The sequence below is a fragment of the Phoenix dactylifera genome, chromosome 5, assembly GCF_051530095.1.
Source record: "Phoenix dactylifera cultivar Ajwa chromosome 5, Ajwa_hap1_PhDact_Kaust_v1.1, whole genome shotgun sequence".
Taxonomy (NCBI): domain Eukaryota; kingdom Viridiplantae; phylum Streptophyta; class Magnoliopsida; order Arecales; family Arecaceae; genus Phoenix; species Phoenix dactylifera.
This window is the reverse complement of record NC_143194.1, coordinates 32,960,845-32,970,566: the sequence shown is the minus strand read 5'-3', so window position 1 is coordinate 32,970,566 and position 9,722 is coordinate 32,960,845. Positions and strand designations below refer to the sequence as shown.

At 37.6% G+C, this 9,722-nt stretch overlaps 1 protein-coding gene across 1 annotated transcript; it reads left to right on the top strand.

The window, feature by feature from the left end:
* The first annotated feature begins 452 nt into the window (after positions 1 to 452).
* On the top strand, positions 453 to 9,722 carry LOC103702984 (uncharacterized). Its single transcript, XM_039120778.3, has 21 exons — positions 453 to 1,060; positions 2,219 to 2,298; positions 2,769 to 2,855; positions 3,060 to 3,110; positions 3,210 to 3,327; positions 3,468 to 3,524; positions 3,638 to 3,702; positions 3,817 to 3,900; positions 3,999 to 4,049; positions 4,165 to 4,227; positions 4,362 to 4,408; positions 4,556 to 4,625; positions 4,714 to 4,776; positions 6,136 to 6,225; positions 6,317 to 6,355; positions 6,497 to 6,724; positions 6,827 to 6,912; positions 7,055 to 7,103; positions 7,329 to 7,409; positions 7,507 to 7,600; positions 9,268 to 9,722. The coding sequence occupies exons 1-21, from the start codon at positions 943 to 945 to the stop codon at positions 9,462 to 9,464; spliced, it is 1,818 nt and encodes a 605-aa protein (XP_038976706.2). The 5' UTR covers positions 453 to 942; the 3' UTR covers positions 9,465 to 9,722.

Sequence of the window (9,722 nt, the reverse complement as noted above, 5' to 3'; positions counted from 1 at the left end):
CTCTTTAACTTATGCTCCCTCCTTCTTTGGTTTCCTACTATTCAAGATCTGAGCAAGAGGATGGTGAAATAAGCAAGAAGAGGCTAATCTCGAGCCTTATTGGCTGTCAAGCCAAGTATTTTTTTGCCTTTTATGATCCTTTTAACAAAGGTTTGGTGGCGAAAACAGCGAAAGGGTTCGATTATATAATCAGACGACTCTGCAAAGATTTTTATATAGATATAAAGGAGACAGATTAATTCACAGATAAAAAATATATTAGGGATCAATATGCTTAAAAAAATCTTAAAAACATTTATTAATTCTCAAAGCGATCTTATTTTCACACCGCTCACGAAACCCGCTACGCGCACACGTCGCCGTCATCCTTAAAAAGTACAACTGTCATGAGACAACCGGCAATCGCCGGTCGCCACAAATCCCCACAAATCCTATACAGAGGCCGTTATGGTAGTAGACCAGGAAGTAGAAAGGCGTGAAAATAAAACCCAAGGCGACGGAGAGGAGCGGAGGGGGGCCTCGGTCGCCAGGGTTTTTATTTAATGGCCTCCGCTTCCTCCCCCAATCCCCCACAGTCCTCCTCTTCTTCGTACCATTAGTCTCCGCCTTCTCTTTTCCAACGAGGGAGGCGCTCGCTCTCCTCGAAACGGCTCCACGGATATAGAGAGAGAAAGAGAGGGTGGGAGGTCGTCACCGCTCATCCTTTCTTGTACTCGAGCTCCTCTTCTCCTCTGTTTCCATCTCTCTCAATCCCATTAGTATTCTTTTCTCTCTTTCTTTCTTGGATTCTAATCTTCTCCTTTTCTTTCTCTCTTTCCAAGAAGTCATTTTTATTGGAAGATAGTGCGCAAGTTCCAAAGATTTCTTGTTTAGTGCGTGGATATACACTCTGAGAGATTGCTTTCCAGATATTTACATAAGACAGGGGAGAAGGAGAGAGGGATGAAGTACGTATTGGTCACAGGGGGTGTGGTTAGTGGGCTGGGGAAAGGGGTGACAGCCAGCAGCATTGGAGTCGTCCTCAAGGCGTGCGGGCTGCGCGTAACCTCCATTAAGATCGGTAATCTTGCTTCCTCTTTTGATCTTTTGGTGTCAGCGACTGTTCTTGTTCTTTTTTATGGTTCCCTTTTCTTGGAACAAGAAAGAAAGATTCTTCTCTTATTTCTTGGGGTTATAGTGTCTTCAGCGAGTAATGATTTTTTTTTTTTTGTTTCATCTAGATATCCACGAATGTGATTCTTTTGTGTCTCGAAAGGTTTATGTTTTTATCTAGGAATCCGTGAATCATCTTGGTGTTTTGTTGCTTAGTGCATTGCAAGATCGATCGGATCTTTTTTCTTTTTCCGCTTATGTTTAATTTCATGCCATTGGAGCTATTGAAATTATCTGTGCTTTTATGTACTTTAATACGTGTTTTTAATTTCTTTGGCAAAAGAATCATTTTGGTATTTTTGTTAATTAGGGTTTAAAAGATTGGTTTTTTCTTCTACGAGGTTTCATGTCTTTCTTTAGTTTGCCTTTTCTTTATTTCATCCGTGCTTCCAAACGTTTTATTACTATTATTACTATTATTTTTGGGTTAAAGTGGCGCTACAAAACCCTAATGAGTCCCACGGCTTTGTCTTACTTTGGGTACTTCCCCTTTAATCTCAAACTGTGGCAATTCATTGTAGCAAAACATTTTAGCTTTGCAAATTCCCTGTTCGCAAACTCGTTGCTTTCTTGAAGAAAATTTTAGAGTTTTTCAGTTACATGCGCTCCTCTTTATCTTGAACAAAATTAGTTCAAGCTGAAGCAAAGTACGGAAAGTGGAGATAGTGGAGCAAAATTAGAGCGGTTTATTTCCCCCCCTTTTATAATTTTAGTATGTTAAATTGCTTCTGGTAGAGATTGTGGAGAAGTGGACGGCACCTGTCATGTGGTCAATGCTGGGGCATGGGGACCACCATTTTTATCCTTATATGCTCATCTTGGCTCCAGTGAAAGAGAAGGGGGATTGAACTCATCTCAGAGATGGCCAGTTTTTGATTAATTCATATATTTCTCTTCCAATCACTTCCGCCCACAGTTTTATTGTTTCTTCCGTTCATAGCTTTGGGTTTTTGGAATTTAATTTTATTTCAATAATGTCGTCTCTACCCCTGTCCGGTAAATGTTTCTGTTACCGTGATTTGCTAGCTGAATGGGTGACACATGATTTTATTACTGACATTTGCAGATCCATATCTGAACACAGATGCTGGAACAATGTCCCCATTTGAGCATGGGGAGGTGTTCGTTTTAGATGATGGAGGGGAGGTAAGGAAGTTCCTTAGATTGTATTTGTTTTGGGCCTGTGCACTATTAGGGGTATCTGAATATTGGCATCATTCTTGATTGCCCTGTCCGATTGTTTTAGTGTTTAGTTAAGTTCATCTGGTGATACGACGTATGATTTTTTTTGGCTGGCATAACCATGATCGATCATTTTGTTAGCTACACTTCTAAAATATCTAATAACAATTTATATCTTTAAGTTTGAAAGCTGTGGTTGAAACATACCGTTCGAGTATGCAAATTTTTTTCCATTTTGACTGTCTTGTGGTTCCTTAAACCTAACTTTGTTCTTTTGGCATGTTCATTTGATGTAAAACAATTCATGCTCTATTCCATTTGCTATTATCCTTCTGCTTGGTCTGGAAAAATTACCGAAATAGAACTTGTTACCTTTATAAGTTTGTTTATCAGCTAAGTGAAATTATGGAGCCTTACATGTGTTAGTTTTTTAGGTGGATCTGGACCTTGGAAACTATGAGCGGTTTTTGGATGTTAAATTAACTCGTGACAACAACATAACGACTGGGAAAATTTATCAGGTATTGAAGTTTTCAGCTCTGCTTCTTGAACTTGTATGAAAAAATCTCGGTCAATTACTTCAGATATTTGGTCTTACCAGAAGATATCAAGGTTAAAATTAGCTTAAAGCATTTGTATATTCAGAATTCTCCAGTCTGGTGCAATTTTACTTTGCTCGCACATTTTCTTGAAGTCTCTCAGCTATTTCTTTGTGCTTTGTGTAGTTTGTCATCGACAAGGAGAGAAGGGGAGATTATCTTGGGAAAACAGTTCAGGTTTGTCTTAATTGTTAGCTATATTATCCTGCTTTTATGTCTATTGGATAATTGAGGTAGTATCCTTCTCCTGATTACTTCTTACTGGCTCCTGTAAAGGTTGTGCCCCACATTACTGACGCCATACAAGAGTGGATTGAACGTGTGGCTATGATACCCGTTGATGGCCAAGAGGGGCCGGCTGATGTTTGTGTCATAGAATTGGGTGGAACTATAGGTACCTTATTTGTTATTTTTAAAGAGAGCTGCTTAATTTGTTTCTTTCCATGTTGAAATATTTTGCTATCCATTCAATAGTCAAATAGGTGTGCTACAGAGATCACCATTGGCATAATAACAATAACATTCTTGATGCAGGGGATATTGAGTCGATGCCATTTATTGAAGCTTTGGGTCAATTTTCTTACCATGTAGGTGAGGTGATTATGCCCGCACACTGAGTTTTTTTTTTTAAAAAAATTAAATATCGACTTGCTTTGAGATTCTATCACAGAGTGACTTTTTTGTCCTCGTGGTTCTTTGTTCAGGGCCTGGCAACTTTTGCCTAGTTCATGTCAGTCTTGTGCCAGTTATAAACGTAGTAGGTGAACAGGTATGTAATTCAAATTTCTAACTCGATATTCACCCTATGGAAATGTTTCTTGAATGAACCATTCTCTAAGAATCAGTAGAGAGATTGTGATTAAACCTATTTTTCTACATGTAGAAAACTAAGCCCACTCAGCATAGTGTTAGGGGGCTCAGAGGACTTGGATTGACTCCAAATATTCTAGCTTGTCGTAGTGCGAAGGTCCCACCCTAACTTTCTTTTTCTATGTACCTATGATTTTCAATATTTTTGTGGTGCTATTGGTGGTTTCTGATCAATGGATTGAACTTTTCTTGCAGCCACTTGTTGAAAACGTGAAGGAAAAATTGTCAAAAGTTTGTCATGTTCCGGTATCTTAGTCCAACAAGATGATTGTTAATGTGCCATATTAGTGGGTCATATATGAGGGCAATCTTATTAGTTAAACCATGTCTGTTCCTAAATCATGTAAAATTCATGTTGCAGGCAGCGAATATAGTTACCCTCTATGATGTTGCAAACATTTGGCGCATTCCTTTGCTTTTAAGGGTAGGTGATATTTGCTTTCTTTTTAAATTGTTTTTCTACTGCTGAAATTATTGTTTTTTACCCATTCGAGCTGCGTATGGGCAGTCGTTGCAAAGTCAATTTAATCAATCATATCGTTCTGTTGTTTTTGTTAGGACCAGAAGGCACATGAAGCTATTTTAAGAAGATTGGACCTTTTAGGGTTTGTCTGTTAACTACAGCTATCCATCCATTTTAAGAAATCATATAATCTTGCACTTTGCACATATTAATATATATTACTGTAGGTACGGTTACTTCTTTTTTTTTTTTTGTTGCCGCACAACAATTTTGTCTCCATTCTATTCAGTGTCGCTGGGGAGCCCAAGTTGGATGAGTGGGTGTCCAGGGCTGAAATCTGTGACACATTGCATGAACCTGTGGGTTTCAAGCACTTGACTTATTTTTAGGGCCCGGACTGTATATAACTGCTGATTGCATTATATTGATGCTTTTTCTGACCTACAGGTCAGAATTGCTATGGTTGGAAAATATACTGGTCTTCCTGATTCTTATCTTTCAGTATTGAAGGTAAGTTTCTTCTCAGCTGTCCCTCTGTGGACAGTTTCTTCATTCATTTCCTTTTTCTGTAGGTTTCTATTTGCATTAAGAATATGCACTCGTCACGTTGGTTCTGTTACAGTTGTCCAGATGTGGCATGCAGCCCAGTACCCTTTCTATTCCACCCCTACCTTATAACAATCACTATAGTGCTATAAAAACACTCTTGGGCAACTGTTTTCTTGTCCATTTCTTGTGGTTTAAAATTTTTATTCTTTTCTTCAATATATCATGTTTTTCTTAATAGATATGTTTTTAGGTTTTGCACATTGTTTTTGAGACAGTCTATGCGGCTGCATATGCAGCACCTGACCGCCCTTCATAGGGTTTAGGCTGCCTTTCCATGTGGATAGGCTGCTTTGTAGGTGCAAAAGTGGCTACCAAAAGTGTAAGCCCCACATATGTTTCCCTCTGCCTCCCTTTTATAACCTTTTCTCATTTTTCCCTAATCCTTCACTGTTTCATCTCCTATTTTCTATTTTATCTATTATTATGGATAATAAATTTTTAGATATTTTTTAAATGCAAACCACCTGCGTAAGTGGCCATGCCACTTTGACATTACAAATTATCTTGACCAACTGCATGCCATGGAAATTTTGAAATCTTGAATTTGGACAGAAAATGTTTTAAGTAGAAAACTGTTGATATTTCTGTCGGCCTTTCATCGCACGATTCAAATACTATAATATTCTGCATTACCCAATATTAATGACCGTATGTTTCAAATGGCGCAATATGCCTTTAATGCTGTCTTTTGATCGCTTCTATATTTTTTTTAAAAAAAGAAAAAAATCTAGTTTGATGCATTATACTTAGAAATCAAAATTTGGAATTTTCCTGTGTCTTTTCTTTTCTTTTCTTTTCTGTGGCGGTGGCAGTGGAAGCAGAAAGTAACAGAATACCTCCTATTGGGGCTTTGTATTATCTCATGCAAGGTTGTTAAGATGCCATCTTTTGGCTTTTTTATGTGAAAAACTAGATTTTCTGCATAAAAGATGGGGTTGGCAGTCAAGCATAAGAGTGCTTGGTCCCTTGATAACACATCTTTACTAAAAGATGCGCTACACTGCTTGCAAGGAGTTAATATGCTACTTTTTTTTAATTTGGTACCAACCATTAAATTTTGGGTGCAAATGTGATACGTAAAAGTCTGAGCTTTGAACACTACGTCGCTACGTGATGCTGCTATTGGAGTTTCAATTTGTGTTGCATTTTGTGATGGTTCTGTATGTACTTAAATGATGGATATGATGTTCTCAGATGATGTGATTTTGCAACTCGTACCTATAGCTTCCATCAGTCCTTTTGATTGTAACCTGTTTCCAGGCTCTTTTGCATGCTTCTATTGCTTGTTATCGGAAACTTGTAGTTGATTGGGTTCCTGCTAGCGACCTTGAAGATACAACTGAGAAAGAGGTTTATTGCTTTATTCAGTCTTTATACCCTTAGATTTTTATCTTTATCAACTTATAATATTGGAAACGTTTTTCCTATTTATTGTGTATAGGCACCTAATCTTTATGAGAAGGCATGGAGTCTTTTGAAGGTGAGCGGCTCCTTTGCCTATGGCTCTAGTGTTTTTATAGCCAAACCAGAATTCTAATGCTATATTTCTAGTTCCTATTTCATTGTGCTTTATTATTTTGTATGTTTCTCTTGCAGTCGTCTAAATAGTATTTCATATCAGGGTGCAGATGGCATACTAGTTCCAGGTGGCTTTGGGGACAGGGGAGTGCAAGGGAAAATTCTTGCAGCAAAATATGCCCGAGAAAATAATATTCCGTTTCTTGGCATATGCCTTGGAATGCAAATTGCTGTTATTGAGTTTGCACGTTCTGTTCTCAACATGCAGGATGCGAACAGCACAGAGTTTGACCCAGACACAACAAGTCCATGTGTCATTTTTATGCCAGAGGTCAACTTGGTTACTATCTTCAAGATCACACTTTCATATTTTAAAATGCATTTGATCATGAAAAATCTTTCTATATCATGATCTGGGAGTTGACATTTACAGGGTTCAAAAACTCACATGGGGGGAACAATGCGACTTGGATCAAGGACGACATTTTTCCATGTCACCGACTGCAAATCTGCAAAATTGTAAGGACTGAGACATCCCTTGACAAACCTTGCCTGTTTTTATGATGCATGTTTGGGCAGGTGGAGTTAATCCCTCTGCTTCTGTAAGGGAAAGAAGATAAAACAGAGAACTTGATTTGTATTTTTTTCCTTTCTCTGGTAGGTACGGCAATGTGAATTATGTTGATGAACGGCATCGACATAGATATGAGGTCTGTTTTATGACATTGCTTTGTGTAGCATTATATTGATTTTGTAATTACATGATTGTCTGGTATATATTTGTTGTATCTGTTGACTTCTATTCTAGTATTAAGAGAGGTTATATTTCTCTTTCATGCTGAACATTTTTTTTTTAGTATCACCGCCATATATTGGAGCATTGGGATTTTATATTGTCAATTTACATATCTATACATATTTATATTCTAATCCAGGTAAACCCTGATATGATCATGGAACTTGAAAGAGCTGGTCTTGAATTTGTAGGTAAAGATGAAACTGGAAGACGAATGGAGGTATGCATGTGAAACTGTGCAATTGATTTTCTTCCTACTTCTGTGGATGCCTTTTGCATTGCTGATGGATTTCGTTTGATCATTTTGATTCTTGCAGATTCTTGAGCTGCCTTTGCACCCATATTTTGTTGGAGTGCAATTTCATCCAGAGTTCAAGTCACGACCTGGAAAACCTTCAGCTCCATTTTTAGGTATCGTGTCACTTTTTCTGGCGCCCTCAAGTGATGAGATACAATGATCTCGGTCTAATTTATTTTCATCATTGATAACCAAAAAACATGCTAGGTTCCTTTTTATTGGAGCCAACTTATTTACTTACCTATTTATTTCCACATTTAAAACTCCTCTTTTACCTCTTTTAAGGTCAAGCATCCGTAAGATGCCTGTTCTCTTGATTCTCTGTGATTTCGTTTCTTTGGGAAAATATTAACAGTCTCATTTTCCTTGACTTAAAACAGCAGTGGTAACTCGAAAACATTTTAGCTCTCTGGGTACCTAAAAACCTAAACCTGGCACACAAGCAGTTATTTAGGTTGATATGAAATTACAATGCTGCATAATTTCAATCTTTACTGATGTACATGTATCGACAATTGGGGTTGTTTTCTTTACATTTTAAATGTGGGTAGATTAAGTTTTTTTTTTTTCTGAGCTAAATGTGGGTAGATTAATCAACAAATCAATGCCATGAAAAAAAGGATTCACATTCCTGCATGTGTTTGTCTAATATATAACACTGCTCCTCCCTTTCTTATATTTTTTGACTTGCTTTCGCAAGCTATTTGCAAGCTGATTCCACTATTGAGGATGGTACATGATTGACACCCAAGGTATATGCATTAGTATATCCCTAATTTCCTGCAGTAGAGGTTCTACATGTAGTTAGGACTCTTCTTGGCAGTTTATGATTCTTGGACAAAGACCTTGAAAAATTAATCCCAATCTGAGTGCAACATATTCTTCTATTTGATTGCTATTTTATATATGCTTTATTTTCCATCATGGGTATATTGAATTTTTTGTTACTTGTTTATCGTATGTAATGTTTCTACTAGGACAAATATCAGTATGTAGATAAGCAAACAGTGCGTGCACTTGAATTCTCTTTTTTGTGGTTGAGAGAATCCGACGCCTTGCACCTATTTTTGATGCTAAGACATAATCTGTGTGTAGCATGAACAAATAGAATGGTTTGTCGAAACTTATTAGTTATAATTTACAGTAGTGATGTAAACTCTGGTATTTGAGTGTGCTAAAACTAGCATCGTTGAACCAGATAATCAATGTAATTTCTTTTCCGTATATTTATAAAATTGACGTTTTAAGAATTTCTTTTGTATTGCAATGATGATGTGTAATGTGTATGGATGAGTACTCAATTCGAGATCTGTGAGTCTGGCCATGTCAAAAGTCACTTTGTTCCCTGGCTCTACTGATCATCTTTATGTCCATTGCTATCTTGTATGGTGTGCGCATTGTTAATAGCTGTTGCATACAAGGATTTTGGATTTTGCTGTATTTTGTTACGAGTCTCAAGAGACTTGACATTTTTATGTGCATTGCGAAAAATATTATGGGACTACTGGAGCATTTTGAGTAATGTGCTCGCATAACATAAATTGATGTACCAAGCTGTCGTTGACAGATATTGGACTTAACCTGTCCTGTATGTGTTGTGGCAGTCATTTGTATTTTATTTTTCCATTTGCATGCTTGTATTTGCTTTTGCATATCTGGTTCAAACTTTGGAGGTCCATGGTTTATTTACACCCAAAAGAAATGGGACATTGTAGGATGCCCTCGTTTACTTTCATTTACAGTCCCTGCCTGACAAGCATGCATTTTCGCTCTTTAATAGGCCTTATAGCAGCCTCATGCGGGCAATTGGATGCCTTGCTGCAAGGTACCACCCATTCTAGCCAGCTACCTACCAAAAATACTCCAAGCAATCCTGTTTCAAAGCTGAATGCCTGCCAAGTTGGGATTACCAAGAAGCCTGCAAAAAGCTTATTAGATGGAAGCTTCCACTCCAATGGTAATGGCATGCATGTCTAACAAAACACTTGGTGTGGTTTTAGGACCTGTTTTGTTGTTGGAGTTCGGGTTGCCAGTTTTATCGTTTGATTTGGCCTGTACAGTCAGTTGAGAAGGAAAACATTTTTGTACCTCTAGGGTCTGTTGCAGCTGTGGAGCTTGTTCCAAGGTTTTAACGAGGAACGGCCTATATGTATTTTTGGCTGGGTTGAATAGTGTTGGACAGTAATAGTGCATATTTTTCTTTCCCTGATATATGAAAATGACTTCGTTCTTGAA

Bases quoted from the DNA above. Each gene is read 5' to 3' on its own strand.
- LOC103702984 (XM_039120778.3), top strand. From the start codon at position 943: ATGAAGTACGTATTGGTCACAGGGGGTGTGGTTAGTGGGCTGGGGAAA. The intron at 3,901-3,998 runs GTCCCACCCTAA...CTTTTCTTGCAG, and splicing joins TAGCTTGTCGTAGTGCGAAG to CCACTTGTTGAAAACGTGAA. The intron at 4,626-4,713 runs GTGGGTTTCAAG...TCTGACCTACAG, and splicing joins GTGACACATTGCATGAACCT to GTCAGAATTGCTATGGTTGG.